Below are 22,664 nucleotides of genomic sequence, written 5' to 3'. Positions count from 1 at the left end.
AATTGTTCAGTCAGCTAATGATGTGATGGTAACCAGGGCACTCTTCATCAGCTTTCCATGTACGGACGCTTTCTTAAAAATGAAAACCACACTTTCTTCTACAGTGGTTTGTACACCTTATCAGGCTCCTTCTTATTCGAGGAGAACAGAGGGAAAAATTCCCCCAACCCTTGGAATTCGACTGGAACAATTTTCTCCTGCCAAAAGGCACCTCATAATCAAAAACACTAGAGCAACAAGTGATATTTGCAAATTCCAGGAAGAAAAAAAATAGTTGAAACAATTAGAAACCTATTCCAGGTTTTCTCTATGTTAGTAGGAGCCTGTCTTCTGAAGGACTTTAGTGTTTTACAGGTTATCTCCCGAAACTTCAACAAGAGAGACATGAAGGTTCGGTGGCTTCTTACAGGCTTGCCTGTACTTACCACTTACATTACTTCCTGTCTCAGCGCTGCTACCTCATGGAGCCTCAGTTCTCCCGGGTGTAAATGAGAATTTCCTAGCTTCCTAGACTCGTGGTGATGAGTAAATGGTGTAGCATTTGTAACATGCTCCCAGCGGGAGCTGTCTTACTCCATTCTGGCCGCTGTAACAAAATACCACAGACTGGGTGGCTCATAAACAACGGAAATTTATTTCTCCAGTTCTGGAAGCTAGAAGTCCAAGATCAGGGCAGTTGGCATGGTGAGATGAGGGCTCAGTTTTGGTGGCAGACTTGTCCTCGTACCGTCACATGGCAGAAGGGGTTAGGGAACTCTCCAGGGCCTCTTTTATAAGGGCACTAATCCCATTCATGAGGGCTCCACCCAAATGCCCCTCCCAAAGACCCCACCTCCTAATACCATCACATTGGACATTAGGATTTCAACATAAGAATTTTGGAGGGACACATTCAGACCATAGCAGGAGCTAAACAAACGCTGGCTTCTTCTCTTTCTCTCTTTCCTACATTTTACTTGTCGCAACTGAGGTAAAAATGACATGACTTACTTGAGGCCAAAGATCAGGCCCTCATGGAGCCAAGACAAGCCTGAAATTTACAGGTCTAGAAACTTCAAGGCTCCATCCTCTGTCTGGGTTCAACACCAGCTCTACAGAATTTGGCACAGGGTACGTTGTAGACTTCCAAAAAGTCATAGAGAGCAAAAGACTGTGGGTGCTACAAGCCACTTCACAGATACTTTATGTGCGAGTAGGATTAAAATTAATGACTACACAGGGGAAGGGTTCAAAATGATGCCACCAAAAAGATGACCCTGTCTTTCCATACTAGGCTCCCCATAAACGTTTGCAGTATTAAATTTAATAGGCTGGACCTGCAGATCAGTAAGTTTTTGAGAGTGAAAAAGAAAAACAAATAATACTTACCTCAAGACACAGGCAATTTTCACAAGAAAAAAAAAAAAAAAAGACACAGGCAAACCAGAATATGTAGTCGCCCTACCTGGGAACCACAGCATGAATTTCTATGTCTCTTGGAGGGAAACCGCCATTCATTCCTTTGAGAAATACATCTTATGTTCCAACTTAAGATTTTTCAAGAGGCTACTTGTGACCAACATTGTGTTATTTTACTTAACGCTCACACCAGCTTAGTGAGATGGATTTAATTATTAAATTAACTATTAATTAGCGCCCCACTTTAGTAATGAGCAACTGACACTCAGTGAGGTTAGTAATTTGTTAAGGTTGCACAGCATATAAGGGTAAGATTTGGGATTTGAGCCCAGGTCTGCCTAGCTGTAAATTCATGCTCTTGCAACTGTTCTAGGTCTAGTCTGCAGGTCTTGCTAGATCATGTCATAGGATCATAGATTTTTAGAGGTTATCCGATCTACCTTCTACATTTTTCAGATGGGGAAACAAGCTCAGAGAGGTCTGATAGCTTTTGCAAACTCACGTAGCTGGCTATAGTAGCAGAAATTTTCTAGTGCCCTTTTCCGAACCACTCCATTCCCACACAGGGAAGGAGAGAAAGGAATCTATTCAGAGATTCCCTTCTGAAGTGGACACGATGTTTATAGGGCTGTACTGGAGACCCATGGAACTCATTGGAGGTGGAGCTGCTCTTAAGATGCTTCAGGTCTTCTTGGGGAAAACTGTCCAACAGCAGCAAAAGGAGGGAGGGTGAGAGGGAAGGGCCAGAGTGCCCTAGAGTGGAGGCTCCAGGCCCAGCTCTGCTGCTCTTTCACTGTGATTTAGCCACCCTGGTGCTCCTTGTTCCATGGTTCTCCCCATCCTCCAATCATGTCTCCATTATACCCCATTATATTCCTTGTTTCCCATGTGCCCAGCACAGTGCTGGATGCCTAAAGCAGGATGCAAGAAGCCCCAGCAGGGGACAAAGCGGTCAGTACTCTCAAGGAAGCCCCGCCCACTCCGAGGCCCCGCTGCGGGAGTCACGTGGGCGGAACCACCGTCCTCACCTTTACGTCTCACTCCAAAGACAGGCACGCTCCACCTCAGTGTCATCTGGGAGGGTCGGAAGGAAAGGGGGCCTCCTCGGGGTGGGAGGGGCCACGTGCCCACCTAAGAGGAGACAGAGTGGGAAACAGGAGGGGCCGTCCGAGGTCCAGGAAATTAGCTATGGTTCAGTGGGTTAAAAATAATCAAAATGTCCCTCAAGATAGAAACTAAAACCAAAGAAGGACGGTGAGTGACCTACCACTAACAGGTGCCCGCCGCGCTTTATTCACATCCCCCCGAGGACATTTCACAGGACCAGGGGAGAACGCGATTCCTAATTTCTCCCAGGCACGATGGCTACCTCGCTGTATCCTCAGGCTCTGCCTTACCAGGTGCTGGGCAGCCAGGCCCTGGGACTTCTCAGACCTACTTTCTCCTGCTGTGCTGTTGAGTCCGGGAGGCTGTTGCTGGGTTTTAAAAATAGCCTCTTGCCTGTTTTCAGAGGACAGGTTCCCTGGCTGCCAAAAATGTGCAGAATGGTGGTTCCGTGGCAACAGCGAGCCTTTGTTCCAAAGTTGAAAGTTCACGTCCCTCCTCCTGAGCCCGGCCTCGGTGGTTTGCCTGATGTCGCTGACCCTGTTTTAATTAAGTCCTCCTTTTTTGTTCGACTCGGTGCCAAGAAGCTTGAATGAATCTTGTGTTGTTGAGTGGGTTTTGTTGGGGTTTTTTTCTCACTTCTATTCTGGAAACTTCTAAGGGTCCCTCCTCTGCAGGCGGAGATAAGGGTTAAGAGTCTTTTTCTCAAGAAATAACATTCTCCTAAGTGAACGTTATCTTTGTTTTTCTTTCTCTCTCGTGTAACTGAATTCTAAAATTCAAGGGGGTTTTCTGGCTCCTGATGGAAACTGGAGATAGTATGTAATTTACAGGCCTCTGTGGGAGGGAGGACACTTCACCAGGGCTTGCCCTTCTGAGATTCCAACAGACTGAGTTTTAAGACAGGTTCGGGGAAGGAATCGTGATCACCACTGCTCATGGCCACTGCACACAAATTGGATGTTGGTGTACTAGCTTCCTAGTGTTGCTGTAACAAAATACCGCAAACAGGGTGGCTTAGAACAGCAGAAGTTTATTGTCTTACAGATCTGGAGGCTGCAAGTCTGAAATCCAGGTGTCGACAGAGTTGAGGTCTCTCTGAGATCTGTAGGGGAGAAGCCTTCCTCGCCTCTTGTAGCTCCTGTTGTTTGGCAGTGGTTCTTGACGTTCCTTGCCGTATAGACGCCTCACTGCAGTCTCTGCCTCCATCACCTCGTGGCCATCTCTCCCTGTGACTCCCTCTGTCTTCACCTCTTCTCATAAAGACACTGGTCATTTTTGATGAAAGCCCTCCCTGATGGCCTCACCTTAATGACATCTGCAAAGACCCTATTTCCAAAGAAGATCACAGGTAGCAGGGGTTAAGATTTCGGTGTATCTTTTGAGGGGGACACAATTCAATTCAGAGTTGTTTCATTTTCTTGGCTTGGAATTTTCTGTCACCCAGAAAATATTTGGATATGTTATTGCTCTGTAGCATAAGTAACCAATATCTGCTACCACTTACGGAGCATTTACCACACGCCAAGCACTGTGCCAGGTACATGATCTATTATTTCATTGAATCCTCACAGAAGCACGTTGACGTAGGTGTTATTATATGCCCAGTTTATAACTGAAAACATAAAGGCTCAGCTGTGTCTCATTTCAGCACCCACGTTCTGCACCACTGAGCATACCCAACACGTATGTTGCTTCTAGAGCACCTGTTGTGTGCTTGGTGCTCTGCTGGGCCCCAGGGTTACAGCAGTGAACAAGACAGATGTCGTCCTGCCCTCATAGGACATATAGTCTAGTAGGAGGACCTATGCATTAAAGATACACTTTTCTAAGTAACAGTCACTAACCCGCAGTGCTATAGCACCGTCTCCCATCAGGAATTCTTTTCCTCTGCTGTCATTGCCTGAGGTCTGTTGTAGGAACAGTGACTACTGAGATGAAGCGTAGTGAGAAGACCTTCCAAGAAGGAAGACTCTCACCTCTGCTTTAACCAGAGCGCCAATGTCTCGTTTAACATAATGGGCATCTCTGAAAGGTTTTGTGGAACAGAGGTTACCATGCTACATGATGCTATGGAAGAAACATACCTTAAAGCTTATTCTGTGCTTCTGCCTCATGTCCTGTGGGTCAGCTGGGGGCTGTGCTCAGCGTCTTCCTCACTCCAGAGCCAGGTCCTGAGGTAGCCTCGTCTGGAACAGTACAGATGGCGGCGGCAAAGGGAAAAGAAAAGATGGTGAATCACATACTAGCTTTTAAACGCTTCCAGCCCAATGTGTCAGGTCAGCCCTGTTGCAGGATGAACGGCCTGTAACAAATACGTCTTTTAGGCCAAATGAGTTACGTATGTGAAAGAATAAAGTAGGTATTTAGTTTTTGTTAAGCATGAATCCATTCCCTTTCCTGGCCACACATTTACCCCAAAACTCCATGTGAGAGGGGGCTGCCCCCTTCTCTGGTCCCTTCTTCTCAGGCCCTGATGTCCAAGCATCAGCTGAGAAGGAACCTGGGTTCTGTTTCTAGAAACCAAAATAGGAAAGTTCAAATTTGTGAAAGCCATAAATCAGGGGACAGTGATTTATGCTCCGGAACAATTTTCTGCAGCTTCCCTTTAAACAGCAACCTCCCGAGTACACATATGGTATTATTTTAGGTATATTTTAGTAACTCACAACTTTTCAGGAATGTTCTGTAAAGCAGGGAATACATTCATTTAAGCCCTGATTCCATAGGTTGGCAGCTTATCATATTGCCTATATATATTTTTTCTTCCCTCAAGTTCCAAAATTGCTTCCCTGAAGTAAACAGGAAAAACTTGGGGGAAGGTATCAGTAGCTACAGTTATTTCTGTTTTTTTGTGTTTTGTTTTTTCCTGTTCCAGTTAACGGCTATTAACAATGAGAGATTCCCACGACAGCCTCTCACCCAGAGGCCCATCTTCACAGCACCAGGAGCGCCAAGGGCGTTCCGTTCTAATTACTCAGAGGAGTCGTTAGCCCGGATGAATGCTCAGGTTATGTTAGCTCACTGCAGGATGCTCAGTGCCTCGGGATCCCCGGGGCAGCCTGTAATTCAGTCAGAAGCTGGAAATGCTTCCACGTCAGTGCGAAGCCAGGCCCAGCACTTCCTGGAGCTTCCCACCTTCCTGCTTCCTTTTGTGCCTCAGGACGGGGAGGTAGAACATGACACTAGCTGTTAGAGCCAATGTCTCACAGAGCAGCTTTCATTTTGGGGGTGGGGGGAAGGGTCTGACTCCTTCTCATGGAGAAAAGATTAAAACAGACCCAACTGTGGAATCCAGAGAGATCCTCGGCACCCTAATTACTACCCCATTCACCCAGAAAGGGCCGTCAGGAAACCAGAGAGACTGGTACCCTTAACACCCCCTCTCAGACTTACCATATTGGTCAAGGTCAGATAGATATGAAGAGTCACGTGTCTCCAGGGCTTTACAGTGTGCAGCGTGTGTGTGAACTTGCCTTGCTTCATCCTCACAGCCACTCCGTAATGGAGAAGCCATTGTGCCCATTTTACTGACGAGAAAGCTAAGACACCGAGAATTGAAGAGACGTGTCCCAGATCCCACACCTAAAGGAGCCACATGTCCATGCTCCAAGAGACGTGTGTTTAAATCTCACCTCTACCTTCACACCTCTTCCGTCTTAATCTCATCTATAGAATGGGGATGATGCCTGTCTGAGAGTGTTGCATGGGAATTAAGATAGTGTGCATGAAGGCACAAACAGGGTTCCTGAAATATTCAAAAGCCCAATGGATAGATGGATGGATGGATGGATGGATGAGTGAGTGAGTGAGTGAGTGAAAATTGCCCTTTTGTGACTTGTATTCCCTTTCAGGCTGCCCTTGATCTCACCCTATTGAATACTAGCTCTTGCAGGGAATGTGGAAAACTGCTAGTTCCAACTGTGCATCACCAAAGAACTCTATTTTGCCCTCACTCAGTGACCTTCATACTGCAAGATTTTCTACCAAACTTTGACTGCCTTCCTGTTTCACCAAAAGCACATATAACTATAAATCCTAGTTCCTGGCAAACGTGCACATTAACTTGGTATAAGTCTTGGTATAAAATACAAATTAATGATTAGCTACTGGTGTTTACTGAGCACTTACTATAAGCCAGGTTCCTCACTGGACGTTTTGCTAGCATTTGGACCCAGGCGGTCTGACTGCCGGGCCTGCACTCCTAACCATGAACTGCACTAACTCAGCAACGCTAAGAGCTGCCATTTGTTGGGCACTAACTACATGCCAGCAGGCACCACGGTGAACTCTTTAAATATGCATTGTCTTAGTTGATCCTTATAGCGAAGGCATGAAGCAACTGGTGTCAAGTTCTCCATTTTACAGATGAGGAACTGAAGCTTGAGGAAGGGGTAACCTGTCCACAGCCACACAGCTAGCGAGGAGCTAAGGCAGGATTTGAACCCAGTGCTGTGGCTGCAAAGCACGTACATTTAACCCCCAGTCCATGCTACCTTCCCTCTGCCACTCCTCTAAAACTTCACTTGAGTCACTTTCAGTGATCTGTTTTATTGGAAGTAGTCCCTGAAAATCCCCACACCAGCCTCAGGGACTCCTGTGGGCCTGAGGTCTCTGGTGAGACTAAGCAGGTGTGGGTAGCTGTGCCTCCCATGGCACCTAGATATTCTTCCTGAAGCCGCTAAGAAGGAATGCAGAGGAATGAATGTCTGCATTTCTCACTTGAGAAATGAGAAAGTGAGATAAGAACCAACCATGGCAGCAGAGGTAAGAACCAACCCCATCACCATGTATTGCTGGAGAAAATAGTGCCCCACTCTTCGAGTGGAAGTGGTTTAACCTGAAAGTAGATTGCTGAGGACATCTAAGAAGTTTTCTTCCCTGGAAATATCTTCTTGAGCTGGTCTAGATACAGTTCCACCAGGAAATTTGGCAAAGCAACCCCCTAGGATCCTACTGGAACCTGCAGTCCATTTGTTTATCATCATAATCCCTCACTTTGCACATTTTACTTCCTCACCAACATGCATCAGAGAAAAATATTTCATTAGTGGCCCCAGTGTGCATCTCTGGTACATTTCAGTCCATATCCCTAGCTGTCTGTTGGGAACTAGATCCATGGAGAGAACAGGCAATCTGGGTCAGTAGAGAGAGCCCTGGACTCAGGACCTTGGTTCAAGCAGGTTCTGGTGCTTATGAGCTGTGTGACCTCAAACAAGTCACTTCACCTCTCTGGACTTTAGTGCCCTCGTTTATAAAGTGAGGTCTTTGGACTAGATATCTCAGAATCCTCATCCAGGATTGGGATGATTTGTAGCTGCAAGTTATGTGATAGATGGAAGTGCACTTTGAGAAGTGATTAAAAGCTGTTAATACATTTCAGAAGGTTTTATTTTTGTAGTGTGATCTCTTCCTAGAATAAAATTATATATGCAAAAAAGAAAGGAGTCTTTTGAAATTTTAATAGCTCAAATTTAACTGTAAAAATATTCCTTTGAAGTGTCGCTCTGCCCTCTTCTTATCTTCAACAAAGAGAGCCTATTTTAATGTACCAGATTATGTCCACAATCACACTTTTCCTGTGTTTAGAATTAACTGCATCAGAGCTTTACCAAGGTCTAAAATGGTGCCTGTGTCTTACCCCTTAACATGTGAGCTTTTTGCTGAATATCATTACTAAGCCTCTATCTGGTAAAGGCAAAGTTGAGAACAGGAGTTGTTTGGCAGAGGTACATTTCCAAAACAGGTCAGGGTCAAGAGCTGCTAAAGGCCAGGAGTGCGTCATTGGGATTAATTAATGTGGGTAAATGACTTCCCCAAGGTCACAAGATGAGTCATCAGTGAGCCTTGGGCTGAGACCTGGTTTTTCCATCTGGAAAGAACTGGCCCCTTTGTTAGCATTGTTGTTCCATGTGACTAGCTCTGGATGACCTGAGGGGAAGCTGCTTATGAATATGAGAGCTGCAGCTGTGGAAAAATAGAAGCTGGTGAAGAGTCACAGCCCTAACAAGACCTCCTCAGGCCACACCTCAGAGCAGCAGCTGGTTTGGAGGTACAGGGGGTGGTTCCTTGAAAGTGTCCAGATGTATAGGCTCACCTCGGCCCACTTACCCTTCTGCCGACACCAAGACAACGGGTACCACCATTTAAACTTCAGGATGGCTTGAAGCGTCCTGAACTTCAGTCCTTGGAGTTCATTATTATCAACACAGTGTGATTTTTCCAAACTCAAACTGCCTGGAGATGATCCTTAGCGACAAGTTCCCAAAAGCCAATCTGACACTTGGTTTTGTCTTGATCGATACAACTGAGTGCCCCATGATCGTTTCAGAATGGCACAACAAACCCCTGGAACTTTTTCTCAAACCTAATGAATAAGTTAATTCAAAGACCCACATCGCCCCCAATCAACATGCTGGAAAGAGCCCTGCAACTCCCAAGTCTTAGGCTCTGGGGTTTTCCTCCCCACTGGCCTGTCCACTGCCTTCCTACATGCGTTTCCCCACGCTAAGCCACAGGCACAGCCCAGCACCACCCAGCTCAGCACACTGACCCCTTGAGCATGATACGGCATAACACACATTAAAGTTTCCTTCACTCCAGCTTTATTCAGCACCTTTCATCTTCATCCCTCAACCTTCAACCACCCTCATAGTTCACTTACTCACTTTTCCACTTATTCAGAAATTAGGTATGAGCATGCATTATGGACAATGTCTGGGCATACAGTGGTCAACAACAACAGAATAAATGTTCACCTTGCCCTGATGAAGCTTACAGACTAACGGGGGAAAGATATTAACCAAATAGCCACACAAATAACCATAATAGGTTTGTGTATGTAGGTATGGGGTACTTTGGGAATATATAACAAGGAGCCCCAGCTTTGACTTGGAAGTCATCAGAAGAATAAGTAGAAATTAACTCAACATAGAGTGAAGAGAGACAGGGGGTACCAGGCAGAGGGAACTATATGTGAACTTGCCCTAGAGTAAGAAAATCATGGCACATGGAGGAATGGAAAGAGGAAGGCCAGTGCAGCCGATGACTGGAGAATGAAATAAGGATGAAGAAGTTGACAAATGCCAGGCCACACTGGGCTTTGCCGGTAGACCATGCTAAGGACTTGGGTCTTCATTCCAAGAACCATGGAAAGACATGAAGGACATTTATCACAAGGGATAACACAGTAAGGTTTTGGAGTTCCCTGGTGGTCCAGTGGTTGCGACTCAGCACTTTCACTGCTGTAGCGCGGGTTCAATCCCTGGTCAGGGAACTAAGATCCCACAAGCCACGGCCAAAAAAAATCACACGGTAAGGCTTTGATTTCAAGAACATCACTCTTTCTACTGTGTAGAAAATAGATTAGATAGAGACAAGAGAGGATGTTACAAAGTTATTTTGGTGCTTTAAGGAAGAGCTATTGGGAGCTATTGGGAGCCTGGATGAGGTAGGTGGTGTCGTGGATGAAATAAAGTGTATGAACCAGGAGCTAATTACAGAGGAGAAAGGAAGGACTTGGCAAGGGGTTGTATAAAAGGGGAGAGGACAGTGTCAAGGATGCTTCCAGGGGTCTGAGGTTGTTAAACTAGATGTATGGGGGTGATGGTCACTGAGAAAGGGAGCAGGAGAAAAGACTCAGGTCTGTCTTGGATTTTCGTTTTGTGTTGTCTTTGAGTCATAGTGATGCAAGTTTAGATCGTAAATTTGGTTCTGGACAGGTTAAGTTTGAGGTGCCTTTGAGACACACAAGTGGAAATGTCAAGCAAGCAGTTAAATATAAGGATCTAGAACCATGGCTCTAAAGCCAGGGTCACATTTGCTCCCCAGGAGACATTTACCAACGTCTGGAGACATTTTTGGTTGTCACAACAGGGCGTGGGGTGCAACCGGCATCTAGTGGGTAGGGACCAGGATGCTGCCAAACATTCTGCAGCACCCAGGACATCCCCACCCCCTTGCAGCAAAGGGTTATCCAACCCAAAATGTCAACAGTGCCCCAGGTGAGAATCTCTGGTCTACAGATATTTGAGAGTCACTGGCCAAAAGCCTTGGGCACCGATGAGATTATATAGAGAAAGAATAAGAGTAAGGAGGAGAATGGGGTAGTGCCAGTTTTTGAGGAACTGTACCACCTGATAGGGGGATGAGCCAGCATAAGGGACTAAGAAGAAACGGCCTGAGAGGCAGAAGAAGACTCACAGAGAGTGGAGTCGCATGGGCTTCCCTGGTGGCGCAGTGGTTGAGGGTCCGCCTGCCGATGCAGGGGACACGGGTTCGTGCCCCGGTCTGGGAAGATCCCATATGCCGTGGAGCGGCTGGGCCTGTGGGGCATGGCCGCTGGGCCTGCGCGTCCGGAGCCTGTGCTCCGCAGGGGGAGAGGCCACAGCGATGAGAGGCCCGCGTACCACAAAAAAAAACAAAAAAAACAAACAAACAAAAAAAAGAGAGTGGAGTCGCAGAAGCCAGAGGTTGGGTGGGGAGTGGTTTAAAGTGTCAGATGCTGCTGAGAAGCCAAAGGACATGGGGACTAGAAAGCTGCTGCCATTTAGGGACATGGACGTCATCGGTGGCCTTGGCAAGAGCAGTGTTGGCAGCACGATATTAAGAAAGACATGTTTCAGGGGAAGATGAAAAAATGGAGGTGGCCAGTGTAGACAATACTCTCAAGAAGTTTGGCTATGGAAGGAAGGAGAGAGAGCGAACAGTCTCGACAAGGAGCGTGAAAGTCAAGAGTAGTTTGGGCTTTGGTGGTATTTTTCTTGTTTCGTTTACACTTTTTATTATGGAAAATGTCTGACATGTATAAAGTAAGCAGACTATTATAATGGACCTCTCTGTACCCTACATTCTGTGAATTCTAGATTATTTTGTTCCTCAGAAGAGTAAGTTTTGTTCTAGGAAGGACTTAACTTGGCCAGACTCAAATTCCAAACTCTGTCCCTACGGGTCTGCAGCAATGGAAATCTCTGCTGGGTTCTTTCAGCGTTCAGCTGCAGCTTTATTTTTTCTTTTTTTTTTTTTTTTGCCAGGCCCTTGGGTATGCATACCTGAGTGGTCAGCCAGTGATTTGGGCAGGTTTTACACACAGACTTGGAAGTTCATCCTCTCTGCATCTCCTTCCCTTCCAGAACTTTCCCCTTCACTTCCTGACTGCTCTTCCAGCTCCGGCTCACTTCTCTGACACCTCAAGCTAGTAAGACTTTGGCTTTCTGCTGCCCCAAGTTGCTTGCAGATTAGACCGCTCTCAGGAAAAAGCTGCAAATTTGCAGATCTCAAAGGATCTAATTCCTCCTTTCGAAGGTAGATTCCCGTCCAGTGTCTGCCTGTTTTTGGCCAACTTCCATTGCCTTAATTTAAAATAATTTTGTAACGTAACAATAACAATAAATTGTTTAACAGTTAACCATCTCATCATTGTTATCTGCAGAAATGTTATTCTGTCCAAGTGACTCTGTCACTACCAGAAGCCGGAAGCTTTTAAGATGATGGACTTGGGCATATTTTAGAGCTAATGGAAAATCTAGTAGAGTGAGAGATTGAGAAAGACAGAGAGCGGGAGGAGGGATCATCAACGGTGTGAGGCTCTGTAATTTTCACTGGAACAAGAGGAAGGAGGAGGTTGGCTGTAGATGCAGAAGTTTGTAGATTCATTGGTGGGAAACTGACAGAGATGCTTCCTGTGACATCAGAGACAAGGTCACTAGGGCAGTGCGGGGGGGGAAGGGTGAGGCAGTTGGAGGTTTGAGAACAGAGGATTTTGAAACAGTCTTTGCAAAGAGTGAATTTTGACCAGAGAAACTCTGTAGGCACAGAGGCTGGTCAGTACTGAGAGTCTATGTGGGCTGACAGGGATGAGTGGGTGGTGGCACTGATCAGTCTGCCCTGTAGTAGGATTGTTTCCGTCTGCCTTCGGCTGCCTGGGTGGAGATGCACAGGGAGCAGAAAGTGGGTTTCCTCAAGGGGTGAGAGTTTTACAAGCCTGGTGAGACCAAAGAGCGGGGCCATGGGTGTTTACAGTATTGACGAGGGCATGACTTAAGTAATGGGTCACAAAATTCAGTAACTGTTAATAACTGTTAACTGCTAATAAACTGTTGAGTAAGATATGTCTCATCCTCCTACCCTTACAAATATACCTTCATGATGGTCTGGAAGGCCAAGTTTGAATTTAGAATTCTCAGACTCTAAAACTGGCTCAAGGCTGGCAGCGCCCCCCTCTTCCTATCCCCAGCTCCATCCCCCACTGCAAGAGGCCATGTGTATGAGTGTCTGGACATCACAACCCACACGTCCAAGTACCAGTCATAGCCCCAGGCTTAGGGATCCACCCACTGCAGTGTAGTCTGTACTTGGAAGGAGGGACCCAGAGAAAAGGCTCACAGAGTCCCTTAAAGCAGCCTTGAGACCACTCAGTCAGAGAATTCTGGGGTCCTGTGTGCCTGATCTAGAGAGGGGAAGGAAGGTACAGGCTCTGTGAACACAGGCTCCGGGTGGGTACATCCCTCGGCCCCATGGACCTCCTTGCCCTCTGGAGGGGAAGAGTTGGAGGAAAACCAGAGCAGGGCTCTCTAACATTGCTGGGGCTTTGGGCAGGGACCCCCTTTGCCCAGGTCTATGGCTAAAATTAACTGATGCAATGATACACAGTACTTGTAGTCTTTGCTCTGTTCCTAGTCTGACTGGTTTCTCTGTGTGTATGTGTTTTTCTTTTCCCAGTGGGCTGTTTATCACCATTCATGACAAGGGCCATCTTGCAACAATGCTGAACTCTTGGCCAGAAGATAATATTAAGGTATGGCCCTGTTTTCTTTGATATTGCTCTATTGTTGCTCCTTTCAGCCTGGACTAGAGTCATTCTCAGCTATGAAATGGGCCATTACAACACTGAAGGCAAGACACTGCATCCCTTCCCCAGGCCCAGACCATAGACCAGTTACAGCCGAGCACAAATGCACCACGGAGTAAAGGCTTGTATTAACCAGGCATCCGTGTGAAAATGTCTAGTAGTAGTAGTAGTAGTGCATGTATTGAGTAACTGCTGAATACACACACTGCCAGTTTCCATGGTGGATTCAGGGAAAAATCCAACATAGACCCTCTTCTCAAGTGGCTGACTTTTCATGAGGAAAATAAGACAGAGACACAAAAGATTAACAGGTGGAAACTGATCAGAGATAAACAAGGCACACTGAAGAGCTGGGGGTGTTCAAGGAGGCCGAGATTACTTTTAGCCTGAAGGGGATCTGGGAAGACTTAGTGGAAGAGGTGACATTGGAGCAAGGCCTTGAGTTGAGGGGTAGAGTTTGGACGGTCTGGCGTTGGAGGGACTAAGATAGAGGGCAGGGACATTCTGCACCAAGAGAAAAGGTTTATGATGAGCGATGTCTTCACACCTGGCCGTACACTGCAGTGTATGTGTTGGGCGGGGGGGAAGGGACGCATATGCAGAGTGGCAGAAATGAACCTGGCACTGTTTCCTGGAGCATCAATTTTACTTGAAACATTTAAGGAAACTTTTTTATATGTAACAAACAGGATATAATATAGAATGCAAAATTGGTGAAGCTTTGTAGAAACGTGTTAGCCTCTGGCTGTGTCCCCAGATCTCCTCCTGTCATGGGGACTTCTATGGAAGAGTTTCAGGGACTCTGGATTCTAAGATCATTGTCACTTCTGCAAACAAACGGGTGAAGCAAAATTACAGAACATCTTCTGGCTGCTTGGTGAGGGCATTTCTGGCACTCGAGCGGGGGAGTGGTTGGACCTGACCAAGCCCAGTCTATGTACCTCTTGGGGCAATGCTGGAAGGCTGAGATTGTTTGCTCTCAGGCCCTCCCTCCCTCCGTCCCTGCCAGTTCCCTGGGCCACCTCTATCCACCAGGCATTGAGTACAACTTCTCTCTACCAACCTCTCCTTGTGTCCCACCCGCTTCTGTCCCTCTCGGGGGTGTGGCGACATTCAGAACCAGAGCCAGTAGGGCAAGACCTTGGCTCTCGGCAGCCAGGCCTGAGCCACAGCTGAGGCCCTTGGACTCCAGTCCTGGCCTCAGTGAAGAGCTCAATTCGTACATCTCTGTCTGGGTGTGATGTGCCCTGTGCTCTTCTTTCCTGCCTATCTGCTTAGACTCTGGTTACATGCAAGCCTTGGCCCTGCAAGTTTTGGTCCCAGTCCCAGAAGAAGCAAGTTTCCAAGGTGTGTCTAGGATGAATCTATAATAAAATCTTGAGCACATTACGGGAAACCAGCTCACTCGATGGGAAGTTAACTCCAGCCTTCCCATGCTCTGAGGTCCTACAGACTAATCTTTCCTCCTTCCTGGATGGTTCAGCCGTGGTGAAACTTGTCCGCAGTAGGCACTCAGTAGATGCTTGCTGAGTTGAATGAACCCAGTAGGTGGACACAATGAACATCTTCCAGGTTATCAGGCCCTGTGCCAGGAGCAGGGAGATGGGGTCTGCACTAACATCTATGGTGCCTCTGTGCAAGCTATGAGGAATTAAAAAATAAGATGAAAAGACACCCCCTTTTAACCAGTAAGAGAAAAGCACTGCTTCCTCCAGGCTGGCACAGGGCCTTGGTGAGGGGCTCATGGGCTGGATTTCAGGTCCCCATCACTCCTCTTATCGGGGCGTAACTTTACAAAACTGCACCCAGGACTCTGCTTTGAGGAGTGTAGACCCCGACCCCACATTGCTTCACTCTGACTGGGAAACCAAGATACGAATTCAAAATAGAACCTTGGCTGCGAAGTATCCGTGGGCTTCAGCCAACATATTCTGAGAAGCTTCTAAGTTCTAAGTGTCTCCAGAGAGATGGAGATGCACCTGTTGTGATTTTAGAGAAAGGGAAATGAGGGCTTTGGGGTCACCCTGGGAGAGGTGGAACTCGGCAGGCCTCAAACAAGGAGAAGTAGCCAAAGCCTCCAGGAAAAGCATGAGTAGATATCTGGGCCAGTGCATCTAATTCAGTTGCATTCAACAGCCATTTAGTAACATCTGTTCTATAGGAGTTCTCTGGGGGGCTCAGGGATAAAGAAGGTGCACAGGCCCAACCTCAAGGAGCTTGCAGGCTAGTTAGAGAGACCGACCTGGAAACAATTACAGTAGACTGTCTGTGCTGCTGAAGACAGGAGCCCGAGGATGACGAGCAAACAGGGTGACTTGTTGGCCACTCACCCTGCAGTACCCCAGAGTGGACGGGTGAATGCCTGGGGCCACCTCTCCCCCTCCACCCTATACTCCTGTTTCACTTTGGAGGAGGCCAGAGGTCAGTCTCAGAAACTATGTAGAAGAGTCAGCTCTGGCTTTGCAACCAGGCAGACCTGAGTTCTGGTCTTGAATCTTCCATTTACCTGCTGTGTGTGCAGATAACCTCTCTGATCTCACAACAGGAAATTGTGAGGATTAACTATGATAAAGTCTGTACAACACTGAAGGGCACTTGAATGGACACTGTCATTGCTGGAGGTGGACAAGGCGGCTGTAGCACACACAGCAGTGCAGGGAAGAGGCTGCAGACGCCCAAGGGTGGCCGAGGAGGGGGTCCCCTTACCAGGGAACCACAGACCACAAAAGGGCAGCCAGTCAGTTTGGTCCCTAGAGATGTTTGATTTAAAGTGACTTTTGAAAAACAAATTCTTTCATTAGGGAAAGGCTTCCCTGAGCTAACTCCCTCCTAAATCCCTACAGCAGAGTCTGGCTTCACCCCAAATTTCAGAAACATGTAGCCTCGGTGTGAACTCTAGACCCAGTCCCTTTTCTATAATCTTCATAGACCCCAAGTTCATCTGACCCCAAAGTGCCTTAGTCAAAGGGGAATTAATGGGACATTTGGCCAAAAATTCTGAATGGAGATCTTCCAGGCACAGAACATTCTGGAACCCACAGTGTTTTATATCCTCTTCTCACAGTGGCTGGGGTCAAAGCAAAGCTGGAGGGAAAACTGTCTAAGGAGACCTGGACCCCAAAAAGGCCAAGAGTTTTTACTTCTGAATCTGTGTTGTAAACAGTATGTACTGGCATCCTGTTTAGATTCCTTCTGGCACATTGGCTGGTCTTATTAGCAATAAAGTCAATTTTTAAAAAATGAAACAAATTTTAGCAGCTGAAAAGGAATTCTTTGAAAAAACTCACCTTAATGATTTTACTATTACTTTTTAATGTTATTATATTAATTTTATATGCTATAGCTCAAGTGGGAGCAGCTGTCCCATTTAAAATTTAATCATCTTATTTGCAAATACAATTTTTAAAAACATTGAGAGTCATATAATTGGTAGAAGTATTTTTTGTTAAATTCCCTGGGTGTTTGTGGGGGGTGTTTTCTTAAATTGTCTTAGAGGGGAAGTACTTTCTTTTATTCATCTTTGGATCAACAGAACCTATTTAGCATAGCGACTGATATACAAAAGATAATAAATAAAAGTTTGTTGAATAAAAAAATAAATAAATAAAGTGACTTTTGAAAAATATGAATCCGTGGACAACATTTTAAAATTAAGAGACTTCATTTGAAAAAAACAATTTTTTTAAACCCTGGATTTCTGACTTCTCTAGAAAAACTGGGAGCTCTGAATATGGGGCGCATAGTTCGGCATGTGTACAAGTCAAATAGGACTGATCAGGTTGCCCCTAGTCTCTGCCCTGCCCCATCACCGGCCTTTTTCAGGACGGTCCTTCTCTCTCACTCCAGGGCTGCCCTTTCAAAGGTTCAGCATGTTCTAAGCCACAGTTTTTCTTGTTTATTGGTGTGTTTTCTCCAGTTACCTTTAAAAGAGGAGATGAAGAACTCCTTCCCTAAGTAGGGAATCTCTGCTCATTAACCCTTTCATGGTACTCTGGTGCTAATGGAGACTCCCCTTCAGTATTTCACTTGATTTTCACACTGTGACCAGAGTCGGGTAAGGAGTGCTTCTGAAACCCCCCAGGTGGGTCTTGGAGAAGCGGTAGGGTAGGGGCGTGACTTTTCTCAGATGAGCAAGCTGGTGTTAAGCGGTACCCACAGTCGTTCACAAGTAACTGATGATGCCACCCAGGGCCCTGCTGCTGAGCCATCGCTTCCCCAGCTTCTGAATAGGGCAGGCAGGCAGAGTTTTGCAAGGCACAGGTATCTCTGGACCTTGATGTTGTTGGCTGGAGGGGAGGGGTAGTTCAGAGAAGCTTCCGAAACAACTCAGAAGATAAAAGCTGAGTTTCTGTGGCTTCCCAGCCAGAAAGCGGAACTGCAGACTGAGATGTAATAGGAGTAGGCTGTGAGGGAAGTGAGGCCAGAGCTCAGGTCTTGGGGACCATGAAGTTTTGTGGGCCCCTCTTGCTCAGGGAGGACGGGCCAGCCTGGCCCACCCAGAGCTTTCCAGCATAAATCACAAAGGGGAGTGAGAACTGCTTTTCTGACTCTTTCCCACAGAGACCATTTCCCGGAGCCAGGAGGAATGGTCAGCTCAGAAAAGCCCTCCTCCCCAAGAGCTTTCCCAAGGTCCTAAATCTCTCCTTCATCCCAGTCCCAGCAGCTTTGGGAAGGAGTTGCTGGGAGGTGGCCGAGTACTGGAGCCAAAGGAGCATCCCCTGCCTCTGGGCACCAGCCACTGGGGCCTTTAAACTTGGACCAGATGTTAGTGCTAAGTGCCTGCCTGTCATGCACACGCCCACTATAGGTTAAACCCCACTCGGGGTCAGCAGTTGGATTTCCTGGGAAACATTCTCTGAGATGGAGATTGGCCTATCAGGCAGTGCTCTTGGGATCAACACCTCTAGAAGGAAAGGAAGCAGGACAAGGAAAAGGGAGAGAGGTTGGGCTACGTGGGAGCCATTGGAAGACCCAGCTGGGCGCGCTAGGAGGCTCATGAGCGGGGATGGTCCTTCAGAGTCATCCTGAGCTGGGCCAAGGGATCTGGGCCTTGGTAGCCCTGCGTCCATCATTCATTGGTTGTGGGCTGCTGCCCTGGGAACGGGGTGTGACTTTGGTCAAGGTGGCTCTCTTCAGTTGAGGAAAGTCTCAGAATAGGCTCATAGCTGAGGGTACCACTGGGGGAATAACCCCTTCGTTCCTAAAAGGGGAATCTGGGCGGCACAGCACCCTGTCCACCTCACCAGCATTCTGCTAAGTGCTCCACACAGACTAACTCACTGACTTCTCCCAGTGACCCTCCAAGAGGCAGGGGTTGTTCTCATCCCCATTATATAGACAAAGAAGCTGAGAGGTTAGCTCAGCTTTGCTCATGAGGGATGGAACCAAGATTTGAGACCACGGACTGTGCATTATTTATGTTGTGGAGAGAGAAAAAAGGAGGAGGAAAGGGAAGGATAAGCGTGAAGGAAGGCACAGCAGGAGGAAGGGGAGGGCCTCACACACAGTGCTATGGGCAGCCCATGCCCAGAGCTCCAAGTCCAGGGAAACCAGAGCCAGAGCAAGCAAGGAGGCGTGATCCTCCGATCAGTCCTGGGTCAGCCCCATTGGGTCCACCCAGGCTGAGGGAGGTGGCAGTAAGTCAGAAGCTAGGCAGGCAGAGAAAGAATGGGCCGCACCATCCCTCAGTCGTCTGAATCTCCTCCTCGCCATCTGAAATACTACAGAGGGGTTATGAGTTGTAAAAGCCATCCTAACAAGGAAACTGTGAGCCAGTCCACTGGTAGCTATTGCTGGGCTCTAAAACCCCAGGGTGCTGCTCAAGTTTGCCCTCATCCTTTTGACCCTGACTTCTCCAGTGACCCACAGCTCTAGCTCCACTGACGTCACGAAAAACAGGATGCAGCATCTTCTCTCTGAACTTGCTCATCTACTCCAGTTCTGAATTCAGTCCCATGGAGAAGAGCCTTTGCTCTGTGTTGGATCTATGACATTGTCCATCGGTTACTGAGTTCATATCACATTGCAGGCCCCAGGCTAAGCACTAAAGAATCAAAGAGGACAAGACCCTTTACTTGCCCTTAAAGAGTTGCTATGAAAGACAAGGAAATATATATAACTATAATACAAGGAAGAAAGGGATAGGTTCTGTGGGAGAGGAAAATGCTATAGGAATGCAGAGTTGGGAGTGATAACTTCCAGAAGGGAAGCTTCATGGACGGAAGTGCCTCTTGAATTGTTCCTTGAAACATGCAAGGAAGGTAGGGTTTGGATCAAGGAGGTATAGAGATTGAGGTGTAAAATGGCGTGTAGTCAAGAAAACACACACTTTATAAAGATTAACAGCGTTTCAGTTTGGATGGAGTGGATAAAGGGGAAATTCAAAGAGCAGATTGGGCGTAGACCACGGAAGGCCTCAAATGTCAGTCGAGGATGTCTGAGCTTTATTTTATAGGCACCAGGAGCCATCGGAGGTTTGGAAGCAAGAACGTGACAAATCTGGGTGCGCTTTGGAAAAATGCAATGGAGTAGGGAGAATCCGAGAATAGAAAGACCAATCAGGGAACCACTAAAGTGGTCAAGTGAGATGCAGATGGGCTGGTCTAAGGTTAGCAATAGGGATGAAGATCATGAAACAGGTGAGAAAAATGGAAGCAGGTCAAATCAGCAGAACTTGGTGACCAATTGACTGTGGTTGACTGATGACAGAAGAAGTCAAAGTAGATTGGGCAGTTTTGAGCCTGGGAGATAGGAGGTAACAGAGTGAGGGAGGACAGCAGAAGTGGAAAGTTGAGAAGGAGAGAAAGGGAAAAGCAGATTCATTTGGGAAAGGACTTGGAGGATTGGAGAGGACTATTGGACATCCAAGTGGCAATCTGGCAGATGGTGAGCTGTGTTTGCTTAGAGGTGACAGTATTTGCCATTGGAATGAACGACAATGTCAAGGTTAGAATGCGGTTGAGTTTCTCATGGCCAGACTTTCTTAAAAGCTGCCAAGGTCTCCCCTTGGTTTCCTTTTCATTCACTCATTTAACAGATATAATTGTTGCATGGCCTTTCTATGGTGAAGCTGAACTAAAGCCAGACGAAACAATTAAAAATTCTACTATGTAATCTTTGCCCCCAATACTAACCATCAATATAATCATACAAGCAGTGACCATTTGCCAATCACTTACAAGGCACCAGGCGCCTGGTTAAAATGAGACACTTATTATTTCATTTCATCTTTACAACAAGCTGACGAGTTAGACATTATTATTATTCCCATTTTATGGAAAATTAAAACTCAGAAAAGTTATCTGATGACCCAAGATTACATATTGGTGGGTTATCAAGGAACCTAGATCCGAATACTGGTTATCAGACGCCAAAACCCCTGCCATTAACCTTTAGGCTATTTGGTGAGATTAAATGGACATTTTTTAAAATGTTAAATAAGACCCCAAATGCTGTCACCATCAGATTTTTAAATCGCACCTATGCAGGGCTTGGCAAGCAGTAGGTACTTAATAAATGTCTGCAGAAGGCAGGCAGGCAGACAGGAAGGTTGAGCAGGCCGGGTGCGTGGTAGATACAGCAAGCGCCAGGAGAAATCACATTGGGTTGTAACGGGCAGGATTTGCACTGCTGGAGAAAGAGCAGAAAGTGACAGGAATATAGAGGCTGAGAGGCTAGAGATTATTGGTGAATTCAGAGTGTGTCTGACGGGAGTGAGGCCAGTTCTGCTAGAGGGGGCAATTGTGTGCAGAGTTTCAGAAGGCATGTTGGGTTCCTGTCATGAAAGAGATAAGCCTTTTGGACTCTATTTTATGGACAGTTAGAAGTAACTAAAGGCCTTTGAGCCTGGTTGTGAAGCCGTTGCAATAATCCAGCCATTTAGCACTGCAGGATGGAGAGTGGATGACAGATGGAGGTGAGACATTCCCTCGGAGGAGTCAGGCGTGTAGTCAAGCACCTTTGGACATCCCCAGGCTGGGAGGGTGGCCCTGCAGAGCCCCGCTACCATCTTTTTTTTTGGCCATACTGCGAGGCAGGCGGGATCTTAGTTCCCCAGCCAGGAGTCGAACCCATGCCCCCTGCATTGGGAGCGTGGAGTCTTAACCTCCAAGGTGCCAGGGAAGTCCCCCCGCTACCATCTTGAAAGGCCCCAGAGTTATAAGGAGAACACCCTGGAGTCGTAGCTGATTTCCTCTGTTGAACTCCGTGTCACTCACTGCCCCTCAGCAGAGAGAAATCTAAGAGAATGGGAACCAGAATAGGGAGGCTTTGATTAGGAGAGATGATAGAGAAATGCTCAGAGTTTGGGCACTCAGGTGTAGCGTGAAGGCACAGGCTTCACTGGGGAAGCTGCCAGCAGGGGGTCAGAGGCTGCGGAGAGGGTGGCACCAAGGCGGGACAGGACTTTGCCAAGAGCACAGGTGCTTTTTCCCAGCCCAGCCGGGTTGTAGAAAGAGCCCTGAACCAGGTACCTGAAGCCTGATTAGAATCTCGACTTGCCACATACACAAGCAAGGTGCCCTTGGTAAGTCATCTGATATTTCTAAGATAACTGATGTGGGAACATCCAGCACAGTGCCTGGCGGTTGGCTGATACTTAACAAATATGTACAGAGCATGAAGGTCCAGGAGCTTCAGTTTGCTCACCTGTGAAACACAGATAACTCTCCCAGACGGGCCTCCCTGCCAGGGCGGGGGAGGAGCAAGTGAGATGCAGGACGGAGACACTCGCCCTGGAGGCAGGAGACCAATCTAAGGGGGACAGCATGACCTTCATGGGGCCGCTGCGCTCTCCAGAGCCCCCTTTCCAGCAGTGGAGGTGTGGGTTTACGCGTCTCTACACCTGCTTCTACCGAAAGGCAGCACAGCCCTGTGTGCTCTCACCCTGGGAGAGAGAAGATTCCACAGAGCCTGTGGGTGCTGGACCATAAACCCTCCCCAGTAGGAGTGGGTCTTCGTCTCTTTATCGCCGGTGCCCAGCCCACCACTGTACCTGCGTGGAGTAAACTGACCTCTGCGGTGCCCACGGCACCACGCTTGGGGCCAACCAGGACAGCCACAGCTCAGAGCTGGTCCTAAGTCTTGACCCGAAGCTGGTTCCAGTGGAGGGCTGGGTGGCCCCATAAACTCCACTCACTTAGAGATGGAGGGAACCAGTGCTGGAGAGCCAGTTGAGGTGACCTGTAAACAGCTTCACTGTCACCCTGGTGGGTTCTTCAGGGCGCCTTGCAGTCTGACTTTCCATTCTCTCCTTTCGTGGGACCTGAACCCACACACACAGCCTACATTCCCCCCACTTCTACCCTGAACCTTA

At 47.3% G+C, this 22,664-nt stretch overlaps 1 protein-coding gene across 8 annotated transcripts in view; it reads left to right on the top strand.

Annotated features, from left to right (window-relative positions):
- ME3 (malic enzyme 3) overlaps positions 1-22,664 on the top strand; it is a 272,604-nt gene that overhangs the window by 193,787 nt on the left and 56,153 nt on the right. For all 8 annotated transcript variants that reach the window (XM_033431903.2, XM_033431902.2, XM_004271868.3 and 5 more), the window contains one exon: positions 13,222-13,297. In XM_033431903.2, coding sequence (XP_033287794.1) covers positions 13,222-13,297 — 76 coding nt within the window. The remainder of the gene's footprint in view (positions 1-13,221; positions 13,298-22,664) is intronic.

Source organism: Orcinus orca, chromosome 8, assembly GCF_937001465.1.
Source record: "Orcinus orca chromosome 8, mOrcOrc1.1, whole genome shotgun sequence".
Lineage (NCBI taxonomy): Eukaryota > Metazoa > Chordata > Mammalia > Artiodactyla > Delphinidae > Orcinus > Orcinus orca.
The sequence above is the reverse complement of the archived record's forward strand: the minus strand, read 5'-3'. Positions and strand labels throughout refer to the sequence as shown.